Genomic DNA, 23,184 nt, shown 5'->3' with positions numbered 1-23,184 from the left:
AAAAGAGCAAAGGCTTAAATAGACATTTATAAAGAAGACATAAAGTCAATAAGCACATGAAAAGATGCTCAAAAACATTAGTTATTATAAAATGCCAATCAAAACCATAATGAGATACCACCTCACACGATTTAGATGGCTAAAATCCAAGTGCAGATAATAAGTGTTGACAAGGATGTGGAGAAATTAGAACCCTCAGACATTGCTGGTGGAAACATAAAATGGTGCTACCTCTATGGAAAATAGTGTGGCAGCACCTCAAAATGTTAACCATAGAGTAACCACTCTGGCCCACCAATCCCACTCTAGGTATATACCCAAGAGAAAAGAAAAGCTTATGTCCACACAAAATCTTGCCCATAATTTTTTTTTAATCCTCACCCGAGGAAATGTTTTATTGATTTTGAGAGAGAGAGAGAGGAAGGGGGAGAGAGAGAGAGAAAAACATTGATGTGAGAGAGAAACACCAATCGGTTGCCTCCTGTGTGAGCCCCAACCAGGGAATAAACCCACAACCTTTCAGTATACTGGACATTCCAACTGACTGAGCCATACTGGCCACACTTTGGTTTTGTTTGGTGTGTTTGGGTGTGCATGTGCACGTGCGTGTGCGCGCACCACAGCTTTTTTATCCACTCATCTATTGTTGGCATTTAGGTTGCTCCCATACCTTGGCTCTTGTAAATAACAGCAGAATGTTTTTAAATAGAATTTTTAAAAATATATTTTTATTGCTTTCAAAGAGAAAGAGACAGAGACAGAGAAGAGACAGATAGAAAGTGCAATGACGAGAGAGAATCATTGATCGGCTGCCTCCTGCATGTCCCCTACTGGGGACCGAGCCCAAAACTCTGGGCATGTGCTCTGACAAGGAATGGAACCATCACCTCCTGGTTCATAGGTCAACACTCAACCACTGAGCCACGCCAGCTGGGCTAAATAGAATTTTTATAAGAGTTTATTTGAACCAAACTGACAACATATGCTGAGGAGCAAAATCTCAAATACTACCCAGAATTATCTCTCTTTTTTTTTAAACAAAAAGAGAGCTTGTTTTTTAAAAAATATTTTTTAAAAATATTTTTTATTGATTTCAGAAAGGAGAGAGAGAGAGAGAGAGAGAGAGAGAGAGAGAGAGAGAGAAAAACATCAATGATGAGAATCATTGATTGGCTGCCTCCTGCATGCCCCCTACTGGGAATCGAGCCTGCAACCTGGGCATGTGCCCTTTTTTTTAAATATTTTATTGATTTTTTTACAGAGAGGAAGGGAGAGGGCTAGAGAGCTAGAAACATCGATCAGCTGCCTCCTGCACGCCCCTCACTGGGGATATGCCCGCAACCAAGGTACATGCCCTTGACCGGAATCGAACCTGGGACCCTTCAGTCCACAGGCCGATGCTCTATCCACTGAGCCAAACCAGCTAGGGCCCCAGAATTATCTTTAATAGCCAAAAAGTTCATCAATTGATAAATGGATAAATATGCTATGTCCATATAATGGAATATTGAAATGTCCATCACCTGATGAATAGATAAATATGGTATATTCATATAATGAAATATTCACATGTCCATCACCTGATGAATAGATAAATATAATGGAATACTATTTGCCAATGAAAAGAAGTGAAGTACTATAGTATATCATAACATGGATGAACCTAGAAAATATTATGCTAAGTGTAAAAAACCAGGCATAAAATCATACACATGGTATGATTCCATTTACATAAACTGTCCAGAATAGACTAATCCCTATAGACGTTATGGCTGTCAGGGGCTGGAAGGATGGAGAACAGGGAGAAACTCCTCGCCGGTAAGAGGTTTCCTCTTATGTAGTGATGAGAATGTCCGTAACTAGCTATTGGTGAGAGTTGCACAACCGGTGAACATCCTGAAAACAATTGAGCTGTACACTTTATAGGGTAAATACTATGGCATGTGAATTATATCTCAAAAGGCTGTTTTTAAAAAATAAAATACTAATACATGCTACAATATGAAGTTTAGAAACATTGTGTTGAGTGAAAGAATCTAGTCACAAAAGTCTACATATTCTATAATTCCATTTATACACAATAGATGTGTCCAGAATAGGCAAGTGCATAGGGACAGAAAGGAGATGGATGGCTGCCCAGGGTCAGGGGGTGGAGGTCAGAGGAAATGTGGAGTGGCTGCTAAATGACATGGGGTTTCTTCTGGCATGACAAACATGATCAAAAATTAGGTGGTGGTGATGGTTACAAGACTGTAAGAATATCTAAATCCCACTGAATTGTTTACTTTAAAAGGATGATTATTTTGGTATATGAATTATATATCAACTAGAAGCCCATTGCAGGAGGATTCCTGCAAGAATAGGGCTTCCTCGCCGATCAAGCCGCCAAGCCCCTCCGCCCAGGGCCGCACACAGGGGTCCCGGCTGGGGGCGGGGCTTAGGCGGCACACAGGGTCCCAGATGGCAGCTCGCGCTGGCCCGCCCTGCCTGCAGCATGCAAATTAGCCGCCATCTTTGTTGGCGGTTAATTTGCATATCGCACTGATTAGCCCGTGGGAGGCGTAGCGAAGGTATGGTCAATTACCATGCTTGTCTATTATTAGATTAGATAACGCTACTTTTTTATTTTTATTTTTTTGGTTCTCAGATGCCACTTTAATCAAGTTTTGCACTATACAGTGATGGGGGGGATGCAAGATGGTGATTATTTTCAAGCAGATTCACCTACCCGACGGTGAACAGCCTGGGCTGCCAAGAACAGCCCCTCCCCAGCGAGTCCCCCCCTTTCTTGAGCTGGTAGGACAGGATTTCAGCAAGAGTGAGCACAAAGGACTGGGCAAACGAGGGAAGGAACCAGGTAGATTTCTGAAATCTCCCCATGCAAACGAGAACTAGACATGAGGTATCTCTCTTAAGGCAACACCCCAATCCCATGCACTTCAGCTTGAGGCCAAACGGCCTCCCTGCAGGGACCGACAGCCCAGGTTCATCTCATAACACTACTCCCAGAAGTGCGCCCAGGAGCCTGAGCAGTTGTGCCCACCATACAACAGATGCAGCCTGCAGGCCAGAACCCTCCAGGGCCGTCCTCTTCACTGGCCCCTCAGCTTCTAGTGTGTCCGTGTGCCTGGCTATAGAAGAGCACCCAGTATGTGTGTGGCCGGGCGGTGCCCGAGGGGCCAGAATAAGCAACAACGCAAATCAGCTGTGGATTCTGGAGCTGGGTCAACATGGTGGCAGGGCCAGTCACGGCCTATGGAAGGACCCATATGGCCCTGTGTCCTCTACTAATTCCTCTCCGGGCGGTTTCTGTTCAGGACAGCTTTAGGGGCAAATTCCAGCTTGTCCTTAAGGCTCAACAGCTGGGTGTGGTCCTTGCCTAGCAGCTCATCCAACTTTCGGTCCTCCCGACGCTCTGAGATGCTCTTCTCCTCCTCCACTGGCTGGGGATCTTTTCCCTGGATGAACCATTCCAGGTGGTAGCCTACAGCCCTGACCACGAAGGCCACAGGAAATGTGACATATGGAGCATAAGTATTCACCACGGTCCAAAACACAGGCCACATGATGTCTGAGCCCCGGCATCCGGCCCCCGCCCTCAATAAAGCTACTTTTTAAACAAAGTTTTTAAAAATAGTTGGGGTTTTTTTTAAGTGACGAGATAGGGCAGAAGCCTTAGCAACATGAGGGCAGCTGCTGTGGCCACATTAGCAGTCACCCCCTTCCCCTTTCTCAGCAAGTGCTCCCTCAGCCACAGGTCAGTGGAAATGGTACCCATGAGCTGGCAGGACCAGGAGGACACCCCTCTCCTGGGCAGGGCCAGGCAGCATCCCATTCCCAGGAAGCAACAAGTAGGATGCAGAGTCTAATGTTGTTGGATGCATTCAATGGGAACTAATGGGAAGCCTGGTGTGGTGGCCATAGAAAGAAAGGCAAAAATAGCCAGGCTGCAAATAGAGTGGAGGAGCATCAAAGAGGGGAAGGAGGAAGGAGGAGAAGCTGGTTTGTACTGGAATACTCTCCAGGCCCAATCTCAGGAAGGCCGCCAGCACTGCCTATATTTTTGGTTGGTTGACATCGCCCAGATTTCCAATAAACTCCCCCTTTGCTTGAGAGACTTCTGTCCGAGGGGTCCCTGTGAAGTACCCATTTATTTCTTTCTGCCACGGCAAAGACCGGCCCATGTCCCCAAAACCCTTCTCCTACCTGTGCCTGGGCTGGAGCTAGCCTACATTCCCCGGCCTCCCTTGCAGTCAGGTGTGCAGAGGCTAAGGCACAGCCACTGGAACAGGAACAGAAACTTCTGGTCAGGCCTCCGTGGAGACCTGGAAGGAAAGCTTCCTGCTGACCCTGACCACCCTGCCTTGGACTGTTAGGAGAGTTAACACGAAATGCGTGCTGTGTTTATGCCCTGCGCCTTTGGGGACCTGCTCATTACAGTGCAGCCTGCTGTAAGTGAAGCCAGGCAGGCAGGCAGGCAGGGAAGCAGGCAGTCTCTCTCCCACCAACAGGAAGGCCAGGAGCCCCAGGGCCAGGCCTGTGTAGTGGGAGGTATTCTTGGGGTCATGAAAGTGCTAGCCCTTCACTTGTACCACCCTGAGTGGCAATGAGCTGAGTGGCATGGAGAAGTTCCCTGGACAGCACTGAGTGCTCTGTAACCTTACAAACAGAAGGAAAATGGTGCTGGGGAAACTGAACAGCCACATGCAAAAGAATGCAGCTGGACCTCTATCTCACACCATCCTCAAAAATCAACTGCATGAATTAAAGCCACAAACATAAGACCTGAAGCCAGAACGCTCCTAGAAGAAGACGTAGGCAGTAAGCTCCCTAACATCATGCCTCCTTAGCTTCCGCGTCCCAGGCATTTCATTGCCTCGCCCTAGTCCCAGCCCTGCTGGCTCCCTCTGTAATTGGCAACCGTCTTACAAAACGCAGCCAACACTGTGAGTGAAAAGCAGAGAGAGAAAGCGTCTAGGTCCTGGGGACATTGTGGAACTGCTGCATCAATCCAATTGAAGTCCCTATGCATCTAGAAGCTTCTATGTAAGCAAATAAATGTCCTCATTGGTCAAAGTCAGTGAGTTCTCAGTTACTTGCAGCTGAAGGCTTCCTACCTAACACACCATCTAAACCAGTGGTCGCCAACCGGTGGTCCGTGGGCCACTGGTGGTCTGCGAGGTCCGAAAGGTTGGCGACCGCTGATCGAAACCAAAGACAAAGCATCCCAGAGAGCACCAACTGTAGGCGTTTTCAGCACTCAGCCTCCAGGGGCACTGAGGCGGCACAGGGCAATGAGCTGAACAGCATGGAGACGTCCCCTGGACAGCACTGAGTGCTTTGTAACCTTACCAACAGAAGGAAAATGGTGCTGGGAAAACTGAACAGCCACATGCAAAACAATGAAGCTGGACCTCTATCTCACGCCACCCTCAAAAATCAACTGCATGAATTAAAGCCACGAACATAAGACCTGAAGCCAGAACGCTCCTAGAAGAAGACGTAGGCAGTAAGCTCCCTGACATCTGTCTTGGTGGCGATGTTTTTGGATTTTACACCAAAAGCAAAGGCAACAAAAGCAAAAACAAACAAGTGGGTCTACATCAAACTAAAAAGCTTCTGTGCAGCAATGGAAGCCATCAACAAAATGAAAAGGCAATCTACTGAATGGGAGAAAATATTTGCAAACAATATCATGGATAAGGGCTTAATGCCTAAAATGCACAAAGTACTCACACAACTCAATTGCAAAGAAACAATCTGATTTTTTAAAAGGGGGAAAAAGTTAGGGGACTAAATGACAAAAATGAAGGGATTAAAAGGACAAGTTGGTAGTCATAAAATAGTCACAGAGATGTAAAGTACAGCATAGCAAATACAGTCAATAATATTGTAATAACTATGTATGGGGCCAAGTGAATACCAGAAATATTGGGAGAACACTTTGCAAAGTATATGACTAACTGCTATGCTATACACCTGAAACTAATACAAAATAATACTGAATGTAAACTAATAGAGAAATTAAAATTTTAAAAATTAAAAAAATAATAATAAACAGGCAGAGGAACTGAATACACATTTTTCCAAAAGAAGACATACAGATGGCCAACAGGTACATGAAAAGGTGCTCAACATCACAAATTATCATGGAAACGCAAATTAAAACCACAATGAAATATATATATATCACCTTACACCTGTTAGAATGATTATCATCAAAAACACAAGAAAGCCCTAGCTGGGTTTGCTCAGTGGATAGAGCACTGGCCTGCAAACTGAAGGGTCCCAAGTTCAATTCCGGTCAAGGGCACATGTCCAGGTTGCGGGCTCAATCCCCAGTGTGGGGTGTGCAGGAAGCAGCTGATTGATGAGTCTCTCTCATCATTGATGTTTCTAACTTTCCCTCTCCCTTTCCCTCTGAAATCAATAAAAATATATTTTTTAAAAAACACACAAGAGATAGCAAGTGTTGGTGAGGATGTGGAGAAAAGGGAACCCTTGTGCACTGTGGGTAAATTGGTGCACTATGGAATACAGTATGGAGGTTCTTCCAAAAATTAAAAATGGAACTACCATGCATTCCAGCAATTCCACTCCTGAGTAGATATGTAGGGGAAATGAAATCAGGATCTCAAAAAGGTATCTGCACTCTATGTTCACAATATTATTTACAACAGTCAACCTAAATGTCCATGAAAGGAGAAATGGGTAAAGAAAATATATGTGCATACACACACACACACACACACACACACAGAAATATTATTCAGCCATAAAAAATAGAAAATCCTGCCACTTGTGACATGGATGGACCTTGAAGGCATTATGCTAAGTAAAATAAGTTAGAGAGAGAAAAACAAATATTGCCTGATCTCGCTAACAAATATTGCATAATCTAAACACACACACACACACACACTAAAAAAAACAACTCATAGAAACAGAGAACAGATTGGTGGTTGCCAGAGGCAGGGGTGGGGGACATGGGAAGGGTGGAGGTGGGTGAAATGGGTGAAAATGGTCAGAAGGGACAACTTCACATTATAACTCCTGGGGATATAATGTACAGAATGGTGAGTACAGTTAGCAATGTTGCATTGTGCACTTAGAAGTGACTAAGAGAATAAATCAGCAATATTGTATTGTACAGCCCTAACCGGTTTGGTTCAGTGGATAGAGCATCGGCCTGCAGACTCAAGGGTCCCAGGTTCGATTCCAGCCAAGGGCATGTACCTTGGTTGCGGGCACATACCCAGTGGGGAGTGTGCAGGAGGCAGCTGATTGATGTTTCTCTCATCGATGTTTCTAACTCTCTATCCCTCTCCCTTTCTCTCTGTAAAAAATCAATAAAATATATTTAAAAAATATTGTATTGTACATTTGAAAGTTACTAAGAGAATAGATCTTTAAAAAACCTAATGGTAGAACATTCAAATAAAATAAAAAAGTAAATGGCACCTGAGTAGCCAATGGCTCACCTGCCATCAGGAGTCAGGAGAGGCACCAGCTTAAGGTGAAAAGCCATCAAAATGAAAAGACAACCTACTGAACTGGAGAAAATATTTGCAAACAATATCGTGGGTAAGGGGTTAACCCCTAAAATGTACAAAGAACTCACACAGCTCAATAGCAAAAGGCTGAGGGACGGGGCGGGGGGGAGTCACCTGACCCCTCTGTGCCTCAGTGGTCTCATCCGTAAGCAGAGAAAATGCAGTGCTACCTGCATGCACAGCAGAGGGGCCACATCAACTGAAGAGCTCCCTCCCCTCTACGAGGAGGCCTGGAGGCAAGAGGCGTCCTGTTTCACTTTCCTCCCCAAGCAGAGCTGCCACTCGAGGGTGTTTGCCTACCGGTTGGGCCATTTCTAACCAAACTCCCTGTGTTACAGAATTTACCAGGCGATCGAAAAATACACAGGAGTACTTGGAGATACAGGAAAAACCCATTCATTTTCAGATGTTTCTCATGTACTAGTACTGTGACTCAGGGGAGACTGGTTTTTCTCCAAATCCTGAGCAAACCAATATGGAGGAAGCTCTCCCTTTATACCCTTTGGCTTCTTAGCCCCCCAAATATAGATGGGACTTCCGGACCTTTCTCGGGCTTTGTGTTGGGATGGGGGCCGTGAGACCACACCTGAAGGCCTGGCCTGGCACCAGTGCTGGTAACCCCTCCGGGTGTTGTGTATTGTCCATGGTTTGTGGCCTCTGTAAAATGGGAGTATTTAGGTAAACAGGTTTTGCAAGACCAGATTGTGGAGAAAGGGGCAGTGACTTAATTATAGGCTATCAAGAATGTCCATGAGGTTACTGCACAGATTCAGATTTCTAGCCCCCAAAAATGTCTTATTTTCCCCATCACCTGAATCATCATAGACAGTAGGAGCCGGCAGAGGGCTGGAGCAGACCCTTGCTCTAATCCCCTGGCTCTGTGATCCACATGTCTACAGCTTTCTGAATTCATCGTTCCAGAGACTAACGGCCCAGGCAGAGCGGCCACCGTGAGGGGCAGGACGCCAATCCTTGGATTAATGAGGAATGCTGAAGCCCCTCGCTGTCGCAGCCCCTCCCTCTGCAGCACTGTATTTTCAGAAGAAATATACACTGCGGCCAAGAGAACAGGGTGTAAATCTTTCCTCCCGCCAAGCAACGCAGAACAGAAATCTATAGAGGCAAATCCTTGATGTCCAAAGATGTGGACTTTTTAAAAATCCAATTTGCCAGGTTCCACCTTACTGCCTTGCACCAGCCCCTGCCGAGGCTTACTTAAAGGGATACGGGAGACAGATGCTTCCAGCTGGCCTTGCCATCCGAGTTCCTCAAGTAGGACCAGTCTATCTCCTTCTCAACTCCCCAGGGAAGCATTTTCTCTGCATAGAGCAGGGGTGGGGAACATCCAGCCCACAGGCCCACGAAATCATTTGGTCTGGCCCTGCCAAGGCATTAGGGATGAGTTCATTGAATGCTTGACCAAATATAGCAGGCTAATTTTTAAGATGATAATTTTGCCGGGCTCGTGTTATAAATACCCAAATGGCCCTTGGCAGAAAAGAGGTTCTCCACCTCTGGCGTAGAGGAAGTGCTGAAAGCCACCTTCTCAGAGCCAGTCCCTTATCTTAGAGTAGGAAACTGAGGCCCAGAGTCGGGGTGTGCATGAGACCGTGAAGTATGGCTGGGCACTGGTGAGGCTTGAAGACAGGCTTGTCCCCAGCACTCTGGTCCCCACCCAGACTGTCCAAGAACAGGACAGTGGCATCGCCCCTGCAGGGAGAATGCTGAAGCAGAGCTAGCCGCTGGGGTTCCAGCCTTCTTCCTCCCCAAGAAACGGCAAGCCCGCAGCTGGGCAGCTACAAGAGAATGCCGTGTGCGCAGGCTCTGCAGAGACACTGCAGCACGGATGGGTGGGCATCGCCACGCACATGTGAACAGCAGCAAGCCCTGCAGATTCAGCTTCCCTGCGAAGGCTGAATCCTATAAACAAGATTACCACCCCCATTAGACCTTCTCTAAGAAGAAAGTGACCTCTCCAGTTGATGTGGCACCAGGCTTTTTTCATGCTTCCGCAAGGGTACAGCCCTGACAACAAAGCAGGCAGCATCCAAGCCTGTGCCCACAGCGCCCCCTCGTGGGAGTCCGTGAGGCTTATCAGCCTTCTTTATTCCGCCAAAGGGAAGGTCCGCGAAGGGGTATAGCACAACTCTTTCTAGTCCCCACAACTGCCCCTCCTGGAATGCCTTCCCCTCGATCCCCCTAGCTCAGTGTTTCTCAAACTTCAGCCCACATCAGAATCTCCTGGAGAACTCGTTAAAATGCAGTGTGTGATTAGTTCTGGAGTGGGCCTGAGAACCTGCATTTCTAAACCCCTGATGCTGCCTGTTCAGGACCCCTTTGGGAGAAGCACTGCCCTGCTAATCTCTCTGCAACCATCAAGACTCAGTACAAGCTCCTTAGAAGTTCCACGAGTGTCCAGAGATGTCACAGAATGTCAAAGCTGTGTCATTTTGACCAAGTGCCTTAACATCTTTGAGCCTCAATCTCTGTCTATAAAATGGGGATAAGAGTCCTAACTGGTTTCATTCAGTGGATAGAGCGTCTGCCTGCAGACTGAAGGGGCCCGGTTTTCATTCTGGTCACGGATTCATGCCCAGGTTGCAGGCTCGATCCCCAGTAGGGGGTGTGCAGGAGACAGCCAATGAATGATTCTCTCTCATCATGGATGTTTCTATCTCTCTCTCCCTTTCCCTTCCTCTCTGAAATCAATAGAAAATATATTTTAAAAATAAATACAAATTTAAAAAATAAATAAATAAGAATAGTACCTCCCTCATAGAGTAGTTATAGAAGGTAAATAAGATAGTTTGCACAACAGGCTTACTATGTGCCTGGCACCTAGAAAACGATTCTGCTGTCATCACTATTTTATTAGCAGAAGTAATATACTATCACTGTTTATTTGCCAGCTTCTTGTGGCCAGAGACCAGGTCTCCTACTTAGAGACACACAATTCTCATAGACAGAAGGGACCTCAGACTCTTCAATTCAGTTTCCCTAGCCTAGCTGATCAGCATACCAATCTGGAAGTTGTTCAACTTCAGATGCTTGGGTTCCTGGGACCAGGGGCCTTGGGCATTTGTATTTTGAACAAGCCTCCACATGCCAGTCTTGGGAACCACTTATCTAGCCCTTGTTCCACACCTAGACAGGGAAATGGAGGCCCAGAAAAGGGAAGTCCCTTGCCAATTCCATGGCCCCAGCTGGCTGGAGGAGGGGTAGGGGTCAGAAAGTAGGTCTCCAGATGCCAGGGTAGCTTTTTCCCAAGCTAAACTGCATGGATTCCATCTCATCTACCCCTAACCGCCTGCGCAAATCCCCTCTCCTACATACATAGTGAGCAGCCCAACAGCTCAAGTATCTCCCATGCGGAGGAATTCAGCATGTGCCAAGGACACTCAATCCATTGCTGAACATCTAATTCTCCAGCGGATTCATTCAACCACGTTATTGGAGAGAAACCCTTGGCATAGCAGGTCCTCCCTGACCACCTCCCTGATGAGCTCGCCTGTCTCATTTCCCACCAGAACCTTGCTTGTACCCTATCTCCCAACCAGACCGTGGAGTTTGTTGTTCCGGGGGTCTCACTGCTGCAATGTCTGGCCTACAGACATTTAAAGGTGAGTGGGTGTGCAAGGTCAAATGAAAGTGTGGGAGTCTGCTCGCTCCCTAGACCCACACTAGAGCTCTAGAACTCAGGGAAGCCTCTGCTTTGTCAGCACAAACGAGTCAAAGTGGGATGCCTCTGTACTCTGGCAGCCAACCTGAAGTCTATTTTTGAAATGGAATTTCTCCTACCAGAGATGCATTGTGCAAGCTGCTGGAAGCCACCAGTCACCACAGGGCCTTCGGCTCACTGATAAGAAAATGCCTACCTGCGCTCTGCTCCCACCCTCCCCAATCTGGTCTCCTCTTCCCTCAGCAGAACGACTGGTATTGCCTCACACCACAGCTGCCTGCTCTTCCCAGCCCCGTGCTCCTTCCCATCTTTCATGGCGCCAAGTGAGACCCCTGCTCCTGTGTCCAGATCAATCACGTGTCTTGCCCCACTTGGTGTTCTCTCAGAAGCCAGCCAACACCAGCCCCCCTGCACTGATCCTCTCGCCTCTGGATCCCTATGACATAACTTAACACAATTACGCACTGTCTGGTGCTTCCTGGTAAGGAGCAGAAGCCAGGCCTTAAGACTGTTTCAAGTTGCTAAACCCACTGTGGGCTTTGAGGGGAGGGACTGCTTCTTCATCCATCTCCCAGGACAGGGACTAGCACACAGCTCAGTAATAAATGGGGAATTCAGTCAGCCATATAACTTGTTCAATGATCCCCTGGCAACAGACACCTTGCTGAGCACATAGTAGGCATATAAATCATGAGTCATATATACCACTGTATGTCCTACAGAAAACAGCTACTCAATATTTGAGTGAATGAGTAAGTGCCCAACAAAGACTCTGGGGTCATACAATTGCAGTGCAATCTCAGCTCCATCACTTAGTTGGTGGGGCTCGAAACCCTCTCCAACATGAGTCTGGTTAAGACCTCTTAGGGTTATTGTGCAGATTAAAGGAAATAGTTTATAGAGTTAACAGCAGCTGCCTCGGCTCCAAGAGTATGATGTATTTAAGATGTTGCTTTTCCCTCGCCCTCAAGTCTGGCTCTTAGGAGGATGGGCCCTGCCAGGGGACAATGCTGCAAACTCACAGGACTGGTTGCTGCTGCTGTCATCCCGTTTTCTCCCCAGCTGCCCTTGTGGTGACACCACACACATATCCTCCCCGGGCTGCCCCTGAAGCCCAACCCTTCCCCACCCCCTTCCCTCCCTCACCTTTCCATTACTACTTTGCTTGGAGGCAGGGGTTGGTTGCAGGAAGCAACAGATTTTTGGGAAACAGAATCTTCCTGAACCATAGTAAAATTTTGGTCATTATTCTAAGAGTACTGGGACATCACAGTAAAGTTTTAACATGAAAAAGCATGAGTTATCGGAAGATCCTTCTCTGCAGGAGAAAAGGACTGAAGAGAGAACAGGAGTGCAGAAGGTGGCCAGGGAACTCAGGAGAGGTGGTGTGTGCTGGTGCAGAGGTGGACGATGGTGTAGATTTTACACTTTAGAAGCCCAAGTCGTAAGGAATTCATGGCGAGTTGGATTCCAGACAGGGGCGGGGACGCAAGGAGAGCTATCAAGGGGGCGGGGCGGGGGGAAGATGCTGCCTTTTAAGTAGCCCAAAATAATCAGCTTTCGAGGAAGAAAGCTGAGCGTTAAAAGGTGCCCGATAATCTGGCATGTGCAGCTACAAAAGGAATTCAGGGGTGTAGTTCTAAGGCAAGCTATAAAGCACCCCATTCTTCACTGGACTCTTCAGCCTTCAGAACCACCTCTAGCTGCTCACCATCCTCCAATGACTCCTGCTACCTCTCCCAAAGCTTCAAACCGCCCCCTCCCCCCCCCCCCCCCACCTAGTAGCAAGTTGAAGGGGGAGATGTGCTCTCCCTGTTGCAACCTTGCATTTTTATGGAGGCTTTCAAAGCCTGTTGACAGCAGCAGTGTGGTCTGATTACTGTCAGGGCCAAGGAAGTGCTGAATCTCCAAGAACCCTGTAGTTCAATAACACAATTGCCTACAATTTAATGAGAATTTCTGCAAGTTCCTGCTTCCAGTCACAATTGCTTAGCAGTTGTTTCAAAGATGCATCATTTGCGCATCAAAACATCGTATCAGGTCAGCAGATCAAATACCCTTGGGAGCCCCAATTTAAACCCAATCAGGGGACCAAGTGACTTGCCCACTCAGCTGGACAAGGTGGAAGGAGCATGCAGAGGAGACAAGACCCCCAGGAGACGAGGGTGCAAGCTAGCTGCAATAGTGGCCATGGGAACCGGAGAGCAAACACCTGTCCTGAGGCTCGTAGCCCACCTGTAAACCCTACCAAGTGCCCCAGGCAGGAAGGGCCAGCTGATACTTCCAGATATTTAGAGAGGCTAGGAATCTGGATCTTTATGTAAAATCTGTCCTTTCAAAATGCTCTGCATGTTTAAAATCTTACAGACTAAGACAGCCAATTTGTGACTTTCACAACAACCCAGCCCAGCCAGAGCTAATCACAATTCCCTTCTCCAGAGGCTCTGGCTACTAACTGCTCTCCCTGAGCACATCCCATTAACAAAGCTCTACAGCCCTGGCTGGTGTGGGTCAGTGGTTAGAGTGCTCATGCACCAAAGGGTTTCTGTTCTGATCCCCAGGGTCCTGATCGGGGTGCATGCTGGAGGTAACCAATCAATGGGTCTCTTACACTGATGTTTCTGTCTCCCCTTCCCCCCCCCTAAAAACCAATGAAAAAATAGCCTCAGGTGGATTAACAAAACAAAAATTCCCCACTCATAATAAACCACTCACTTATCCCATAAGCATAAACCTACAACACACAGGTAACAATTTTGATAGATCCTAGTCAGGATAAATAAAAATGTGACCTAATAATTTTAATTTTCATTGAGGCCAGCAAATAATCTTTTCAGTAACAAGAACTAAGTGGATTCTAGAAAGAACAAAAAGGAATCAGATTTTAGGTGTCTCTTTCAGAAACACCATTACACTGACGGCGAATAGTAAACTGAGCACTCCGTACTGGCCCTGCATGCTCCCATGTTGCCCATTCTCTAACCTGATGTCTTTGTGCTGTTAAATAGAAGGATAAACGCCACCCCATCATACCAAGTTTTCAGTGAATTAGATTAATGGAACATGTGAACTTGGGGGCAGCAATCTTAAGTCCGATAAACAGAAGATTAGTTACACTCCCAGTAAAAAAAAAAATCAAACAACCAGACACATAAAAGTTTATAGTTTATTAATCCTCTCATGAAAAATCTGCACAACCATCACAGATAAAGTCACCGAAGAATCTTTACTCCTTCTGTGAATCAAAGAAAAAAAAATTTAGTTAGCAACTGCTGAATGGAACTTTAAAAATTCAAGTTGAAAGTCGTCAACAAACTCCAAAATTAATGACATTCATGCAGAACAATTATTAGTAACCTAGAATGACGTTAGGTTTGTATGATCACAACACAACGTAAGCATCAAGAAATAGAACATTTGCATAAGTGATGGATGTGGACAACAGGGGGTGAGGGCAGGATTGGGGGGATGAGGGGACATTGGGGAGGTGAGGACACATTTGTAGTATCTTAATCAATAAAGGGGGAAAAACGTAATAAATAAATAAACAAATAAATAAATAAATAAGAAATAGAACATTCAAGTTAGGAAACAAACAAACAATGAGTTAAATATTACTAAAATTTAAAAACAAAGCCATGTAACTATTAGTATTAAAAACACAACTCTTGAGCACATTTGTAAATCTACTTCTACATCTACTTTGCATGCTCTACTTTTAAATTACTGTGTCAGTAAATGAAGAAGTCTAGTGCTCTAAATGAAAAACTTGAGTTATATATACCTGTAGTTCAATCTCCAGCTCACTGAATCAGTGGCAGGGAAGGGAAAAGGGAAGAGGGGGGAGAGACATTCATTAATAGTCCCTTTTAAACTCCAAAATAATCTGCATTTACGTGCATGCAATCAGGTACCTTGAAGATGATCATTCTCTTCTTTGCAGAATGTATATAGAACACTCCTTAGACACACTCACTGATTTTATTACTCCCAATTTTTGAGAATACCTTGCCTGATTACTCAGGCTCTTATGCAAACAAGGTAGCGTGATGATTTCACAATGAAGAGATCAGTACAACGCTAATCCCAACCCAGGCTGCCACTGCCTACTTATAGATGAAGTAGGCATACCTCTGTTCTGCCCAGCAACATTGCGCTGGGCACCCTTATACACTAGCACCATCGACAGACTTGGTAATCATCCCAGACTAAAGTCTAATGGAACCATAATGGGAGAGGTCTAAATGATCAAGCAAGTCTTTTAAAACGTGCCTCAGCTCAATACTTTAAAAGCCACCATCCACAGCTAACAAAAGTAGTGCAAATTAATATTAAAACAGGCAGAATTTAGCTAAAGTAAAAATGCTTCAACTGTTCTTCAAACATGAGATTATTTATTCCTTAATTTAAAATAATTCATTGCACTCAAAAGGTAAAAAGCAAATACCAATTCCAATACCTAAACAAAAACTAAAATAGGAACAGTAATATGCCTGACTTTTTTTTTTTTTTTGTAGTCAAAAAATGTTATATGCTCGCTCTCTCTCTCAGGATAGCTCAGTTGATTGAGCATCATCCGGAAACACCAAGGTTGGGGGTTAGATCCCCAGTCAGGACAGCAGCAATTATTGAATGCAAAGATAAATGGGTCACAAATAAATGTTTTCTTCTCTCTCCCTTTCTCTCTCTCTAAAACCAATAAGTAAAAAATAAAATGCACGTGCTCATTTATGCATTCATTTTCCAGGCGGCTTTTCAGAGCAGTGCTAGTGAAATGCACCAGTACAACTTGAAGTAGGACAGTGATGGCTCAGGTCCCCACAGGTAGCCCCTCTGTACCTGTCACCACTGAGCACTAACACATGAGACTCAGGCTAAATGAAGAAAAAAGAATTGTTAATCATTCTTCAGATCTAGATCAGAAGACAAATAAATATAGACTGATTCTTTTCTGCAATCTCCAGAAATTCTGTCAACAGGTAGGTATAAGAGTGGCTCTAAGTGGCCAGTAGCTCCTCTGGCAGTTTGTCAACGTGAACCATGGCGCTGGGAAGTCAGTGTGATCTGAGTTCTGTGCAGGCAGAACACGTTTACTGCCCGGCCTAGGGGGAGAGAAGGGGAGATCACAGCACACAGGGGCAGTGACCACCCATTTCAGAATCCTACTACTCCCAGCCCAAGCTCAGCCACGTTACAACTGGTTTACACTGCTCAAATATGCAAAATGTATTTAAAACTGGGCACTGCACCATTCTAAGTATGTGTAGGAAAAGCATATTCATCAAAGGCTTTCATGTGAATATACAATTATATTGAGAAATTTTTAATTAAAAAAATATATCCACCCAGCTGGGGTGGCTCAGTGGTTGAATCAGGAGGTCATGGTTTGATCTCTGGTCAGGGCACATGCCCGGGTTGCAGGCTCAATCCCCACTGAGGGGCATGCAAGAGGCAGCTGATCAATGACTCTCTCATTGATTGATGCTTCTGTCTCTAACTCTCCCTTCCTCTCTGAAATCAATAAAAATATTTAAAATATATATATACATATATATATATAAATCAGCCCTGGCCAGGTAGCTCAATTGGCTAGAGCAGTGGTCGGCAAACTGCGGCTTGCAAGCCACATGCGGCTCTTTGGCCCCTTGAGTGTGGCTCTTCCACAAAATACCACGTGCAGGCGCACATGTACAGTGCGACTGAAACTTCGTGGCCCATGCGCAGAAGTTGGTATTTTGTGGAAGAGCCACACTAAAGGGGCAAAGAGCCGCATGCGGCTCACGGGCCGCAGGTTGGAGTGTCATCCTGATACACCAAGGTTTTAGGTTTGATTCCTGGTCAGGGCACATATAAGAACCAACCAATGAATGCATAAATAAGTGGAACAAATCAGTGTTTCTTTCTCTCTCTCTTCCTATTCCTCTTTCTAAAATTCAATAAATAAATTTAGAATTTATATCAGATGAAAAGTTGAGTAAAAAACAATGGCATGATAAAAGGCAGTTTTGAATGGATGATCCCAGGACAGAAGCTTTGCCAAGTTTCCTGGGCCAGTTTATCAGAGCTGCAGAGAATGGATGTCTCTCAAGTCCCCAAGGAAAAGACTGCTCACTAGTGGAGAGGACCATTCCCAAGCCTGTGTTAAGCAAAGCCATTTCCTGAGTATGTCACTTTCTGAGACACAGCTTTCCAAGTGAAGTTAAAGGGTGCCTACTAAGTAGGATATCCACCTTCCTCCACTTCACACCGGAATATGCATTTTTGAGTTTCCAAAATAAACGTGATTAAAACCTTTCCTCCTTTGTTCACAGTACACTATCTTAAAGCATAGCAATCTATAATAATAAAAGCAGACGACCTTCCGGACAAAGCCGGGGCTGTGAGGGAAGCCCGGGTCCCAGGTGCCAGAGGGAAGCCGGTGCCGGCAGCTGGGGGAATGAAGGCCTACTCTTGCACAAATTGTGTGCATCGGGCCTCTAATGGTGTTATAATAAACCACACTGTGAAACTCTATTGTTCAAAAGCCAACATGCAAAGCATCAAAGCAAACTCAGTGAAGGTGATGCATCCCACACCGTGCTCAGAATCTCTGTACCTGCCAGACACTTCATTTCTGATGAACAAGAATCCAAGATGGAAAAGGCAAAAAAAAAAAAAAGTTCACAGAACACTTGATTATTTGTTAACTTAACAACCCAACACCTTAATTTAATTGTTTAGAATTAGCTAGGCAAAGCTGGTAAAAAGCTGCTCATCATTAAAATCACTTAAGTCTTGGCTAACTGGAGAGGTCAACAATTCAGATTTCAGCTGCCTCTCCAGCATGCCAGAACACAGGCCACATTGATTCAACTGCTTCTTAACCCAGTTGTCCATTTTAAAGTAAGTTCAGTCTCAGAAAACTAGATCTGCATCCTGGTGAGCTTGTGCCAATTAGTAAAATGAAAACTCCAGATTGGGCTTGCAAGGCGCCCACCAGGGCGATCACTGAACCGATGTGGCCGCCGTGTTGTGCTTATCTGTGAGCTGTGGCAAAGCTACTGTGGGAGAAGCTACTCTACTGACGTGGTGTTAGGACACTACATTCTATAGCTTCTCAAATACGTTACCTTCTGTAATCCAGAAGTAGTGGAAGGGAAGAAACATTAAGAAAAGTTATTAAAGAAAACAAAACCCCTTTTTTCTAGAAACTAAAGACCTGCAGTTGACACCTCTGTATTTTCCTTGATGCACCATACCTTTTTGCCAGCACCAACGTTGGCCTTTGCAGTCCCCCTGACTTTCTTCATTCTGTTCTTGCGTTCCTTTCTCTGTTTTCTTGAGGTCTTCTTCTTCTCATATAGGCCATGCTGAAGGAGAAAGGAATGTATACAGGTTATTTGCAAAACATCATTGCCCACTAATCTGGTAGGAAAATGGACCAGGCTGGAGCTCAAGAAATGCAACTCCCCAAATTAAACTTTTCAAGTGCATTTAATACTTGAACAGAAAGGGATTTAAATTAGGAAACAATGAGTATAAATAGCACAGGAAACAAATGTCCACTCAACACTCCCTGCATGGTAAGTTCAGGGGACTCGGCTATTATTGTCCAGCCTTGAACCTACAGCTAACAAGGCCCCCAACATTTGCCTTCTCTTCAGAGTCTCTTCCATTTCGTCTCGATTACTCCCAGCTGACAAAGGAGCCTTTTCCATGAGTTCCACCCACCCTCCATGGAGACTGCTATAATCGACTCCTCTTCACTGTCCACTTTTGCACTTACTGTTCCTGCTGCCTAAAGACTGCGTCCATATCTTTACAAGGATCTCAGCTTCAATGTCATCTCAACACCGCCCAGCACCCAGTAAAGAGTGCAACATCTATCTACCAGACCACAATAATTTCCCTCACAGCTCTTCTGTAAGATTTATCTAATAGCAAGGAGAAAAAGGACTTAAGAGGATAGACATAAATAACAATCCAGCCCTAGCTGGTTTGGCTCAGTAGATAGAGCCTTGGCCTGCGGATCAAGGTTCCCAGGTTTGATTGCAGCCGAGGGCATGTACCTCGGTTGCAGGCTCCTCCCCTGCCCAGACCCTGGTCAGGGTGCATGCAGGAGGCAACCAATCCACGTTTCTCTCACATTGATATTTCGCTCTTTCCCTCTCTTCCACTCTAAAAACCAATGGGAAAATATCCTCAGGTGAGGATTAAAATAAAAAAGTAATCTATTTGCTAGTTTAGTTTACTACCCAAACACTACTCTGGCTGCTGGCTACCTATGGGAGTTAAGTCCAAATTCAGACATTCGGTACAAAGGATCTCACTTTATTTGGTAACAACCTATCTTTCCAAACTCACCCCCACTTCTAGTTCCTATCCCCAGGAATAACACTTTACCTGCTCTTCCAGACCCAGCTCAAAAGCTATCCCCTCAAATGCTGCAGACTCTACCTGTTCCTTTATCAAGGGGTTCTCTTAACTCCTTAAGAGTTCATTAGGTCTGTATGTTGTCCCTCCCTCGACTGCTTGCTCTGGCTTATTGCACTGTACCCACAATACAATGCTATTGAAAAACGTCTTCAGCAGCTGTAACAAAATGAAGATACCTACTCTTGCAAGTCTGTGTTTGGGCTCATTTTTCTTTGCGTAATCCAAGGAATCATAAATCATGCCAAAGCCAGTGGTCTTGCCACCACCAAAGTGGGTTCTGAATCCAAACACAAAGATGACATCAGGTGTGGTCTTATACATTTTGGCTAGTTTTTCCCGGATTTCTGTCTTGGGTACTGTTGCCTTCCCAGGGTGAAGGACATCAATGACCTAAAAGGAAATGTCGAGTTTAGTATTTATTATAATGTAACACATCTTTAAAAAAGGAGAACAGTTAACCAAACTGTGATGTGCCCCTTCCTTACCATTTGCTTCCGCTGAAGCAGTCTGTTGGTCATGAACTTCCTGGTCCGGATGGTTACTGTGTCATTCTGAAAACAGTAACACGAGTTAATAAAACTACTCAACCTTTTCTTGGCCTTGTTGTGATTTTCCAAGATCTAGAACTGTGCTGTCCAAACTAGTAGGCACTCACCATATGTGGAAAGTTAATTAAATAACATTTAAAATTCAATTCCTCAGCTGCTGGAGCCACATTTCAAATGCTCAAGAGCCACAGGGACTCGTAACAGGAAAGCTTCAATACAAAGAAAAAAAGTCCCAAATTCCCATCCCCTCCCAATCCACTTACCACCGTGCGCCTAGCTCACAGGACCCAAACACACAAACTAAGTACCAAGAAAAGGCAGCCGGCAGCCGCGTGGGAATCCGTATTCCTTCCCTTTGGTGTGGGCACCATGTGGATGGAGCATGGTATCTCAACCTCTGCATTACCGACACCTTGGCCCCAGGAATCCCCGTTGTGGGGGCTGCCCTAAGCATTCTAAGATGTTTTAGTGGCGACCTTGGCCTCTAATCACCAGATGCCCAGAGCATCCCCACTTCCCAGTTCTAACCAAAAATGTTTCCAGACTTTGTCCCCACTGAGGCCAAAGTCACCCCCAGCTGAGAACCTTCTCTGGAGTAAACCTGCGACTCGCCAAGTGCTTCAGTCACCGCTCCGCGTTCCAGCTTCCTGCACAAACCCGACAGCTTCCTGCACCAACCCGACAGCGATGCACGCCTGCATGCACCTACCCTTCTTCAGGGACCGGCTCGACAGCCCAGAAAACCCGATTCCCTTCTGAATGGCCCAACAGCTCCCCTAACTACCAAGGGGTGTGGATATTTAGCATGTTTGCAAACCAAAATAAACTTTACCAAAATGATGGAGAAGGGGGAATGCTTTCACATAACGTCTGGTTGCTAGATTTAAATTTGTTTGGAAAACCACACCAAAGCTCACTTCAACAGTATCTAATTATGGAAGTCAAGGGCCAGGGGGAAAGGCTCGCAAAGCGGAGTGGACTTAAAAAAAACTGGTGGCGAACCTTCCGAATGACGGACCTCACTAGTCACAACCTGGGGCGCTGCCTCCCGTCCCCGGCAGCGGCATCCCCGAGACGTTACAAAAGGACCCCAGCAGCTGGCAGCACTCTGGCTCACACGGGACAGCGGTTTCATTCGCCCCAACTCGCCGGGGGCTGCCGTCCCCCGCAAACCGCCTGTCCCGCATTGCGACTGTGGGTTCTAAGTGTTTCACGCCACCCGATCCTCTGGACTCTACGAAGCCAACAAACGCAGCAGCCGCTCCCTCCCTTCCTCCCCAGGCCCTCGACTCAGACGTCCGGCGTGTCCCGGTCGGCAGCGCAGCCTGGAAACCCCGCCGGCGGCTCCGGGGCCCTCGGCAACAGGCCTCAGTCCAACACGCCAGGGGAGCGCAACCGGGCTTCGGGCGGCCGTAGCGCGGACGGGGGGAGCGGGGGGCGACGGATGGCTCGGATACGCAGCGGATGACGGCACAGGCACGGGAGACTCACCATGATGAAGGTTGGTCTTCAGGCAGCCAGGGAGGAAAAGAGAGCCACTCTTCCTCGGCCAATCATATCAACGCGTACGGAAGGACCCCGGCGGCGCCGGCGTGGGGGCGTGGCCAGACCGCGAGGCTGACCACGCCAATGCCGGATTGAAAGTGCCTAAGGCCCCGCCTCATCCATCTTTGGCCACACCCAGAATACTGAACTAACCAATTAGGAGGTGGAACAGTTCAGTGCTGATTACGTAAGCACGTGTTGAACTTCAGTGCGATTCACTACTATCAGAATTATCCCTACTTAAAATTTCTGTAAACCAAGTTATAGTTTAAATGAACTCCAACCAAGGATAAATACCATGTTATTTCACTTATATGTGGAATCTAATAAACAAACAAATTTGAAACATACTCATGAACACAGAGAGCCGGCTGGTGGTTGCCAAAGGGGAGGGGTTGGCGCACTGGGTAAAAGAGGTGAAGGGGTTAGGAAGTACAAATTGATAATTACAAAATAGGGGACGTAAAGCATAGGTAATATAGTCAGTATTATTACAATAACTATGTATGGTGCCTGTTGAGTACTGGGAATATTGGGGGGTGGGAACTAACCAGTAAGCTGCACACCTGAAACTAATAATCTATAATAATAAAAGGGTAATATGCTAATTAACCAGACATCCTTCCAGACCAGTGATGGTGAACCTATGACATGCGTGTCAGAGGTGGCACTCGAACTCATTTTTTTGGTTGATTTTTCTTTGTTAAATGGCATTTAAATATATAAAATAAATATCAAAAATATAAGTCTTTGTTTTACTATGGTTGCAAATATCAAAAAATTTCTATATGTGACACGGCACCAGAGGTAAGTTAGGGTTTTTCAAAATGCTGAAGCCCCGGTGGAGGGAAGCCAGCCCAGATCCCAGGTGTCAGAGGGAAGCCGGTGCCTGCAGCCAGGGGAAGGAAGGCCTACTCTTGCACGAATTTCGTGCATTGGGCCTCTAGTATAAAGTAATAGTTAATGTCAACTGTAATTGAAAAATAAAGTTTGAAAAATAAATAAAAAGAAAAAAATTACCTCCAGCCGAGTTAGAAGTTGGTAAAGCTGGAAGACATCCTATGCCAGTCTCCTCATTTTACAGCCAAAGAAACTGCAGGGGGAAAAGAAAAAAGGTAAAAAATAAAAAAATAAAGAAACTGCAGAAACCCTGACTCAAAACCTTTGCTATTTCAAGTGCTCAATCTGACTGTTTTGATTTATTACTAATTAGCATTTTTGTGAGATTCTCTGTTAATGTTCTTCCCCCTCCCCGCCTCTCTCTCTCTCTCTCTCTTTGCCATCTGTTGATGTTCTTATTAAAAATAACTTTTTCTGCAAATCGTAGTTCTTACAAAAAATGAGCTTTTAATTAGTGCTTGCTTGATCCAGAAATTTAGTTATTCAAAGTGAAAGAGACATGTAAAGATAAAGAATATTCGTGTGGATGTTCAAAGAGAGGCAT

General features: G+C 45.6%; 2 protein-coding genes across 7 annotated transcripts; both read right to left on the bottom strand.

Moving 5' to 3' along the window:
- Positions 1 to 3,287: 3,287 nt before the first annotated feature.
- Positions 3,288 to 3,566, bottom strand: LOC139022049 (small integral membrane protein 12-like). Its single transcript, XM_070433061.1, has one exon. It carries the CDS (start codon positions 3,564 to 3,566, stop codon positions 3,288 to 3,290), a length of 279 nt encoding a protein of 92 aa, XP_070289162.1.
- A 10,814-nt stretch (positions 3,567 to 14,380) lies between these two features.
- RPS24 (ribosomal protein S24) lies at positions 14,381 to 21,770 on the bottom strand. Of its 6 annotated transcripts, none has more exons than XR_011473604.1 (7): positions 21,687 to 21,765; positions 20,133 to 20,198; positions 19,828 to 20,037; positions 18,471 to 18,581; positions 17,808 to 17,845; positions 15,017 to 15,038; positions 14,381 to 14,467 (listed from the first exon to the last, which is right to left on the bottom strand). XR_011473604.1 is itself a non-coding variant. In XM_070433057.1 (7 exons), the coding sequence occupies exons 1-5, from the start codon at positions 21,687 to 21,689 to the stop codon at positions 17,840 to 17,842; spliced, it is 396 nt and encodes a 131-aa protein (XP_070289158.1). In that variant the 5' UTR covers positions 21,690 to 21,770; the 3' UTR covers positions 14,381 to 14,467; positions 15,017 to 15,038; positions 17,828 to 17,839. The 6 variants fall into 6 exon arrangements, 5 of the variants coding, with proteins under 5 accessions (XP_070289158.1, XP_070289160.1, XP_070289157.1 ...); XM_070433057.1 differs by having other exon boundaries at positions 17,828 to 17,845; positions 21,687 to 21,770; XM_070433059.1 differs by lacking the exon at positions 17,808 to 17,845 and having other exon boundaries at positions 21,687 to 21,770.
- Positions 21,771 to 23,184: the final 1,414 nt, after the last annotated feature.

Source organism: Myotis yumanensis, unplaced genomic scaffold (genome assembly GCF_028538775.1).
Source record: "Myotis yumanensis isolate MYYU_CA2020_CCGP unplaced genomic scaffold, mMyoYum1.0.hap1 SCAF_13, whole genome shotgun sequence".
In the NCBI taxonomy this organism is placed as follows: Eukaryota; Metazoa; Chordata; class Mammalia; order Chiroptera; family Vespertilionidae; genus Myotis; species Myotis yumanensis.
Note: the sequence above shows the minus strand (reverse complement) of the source record. Positions and strands in the feature narration are given on the sequence as shown.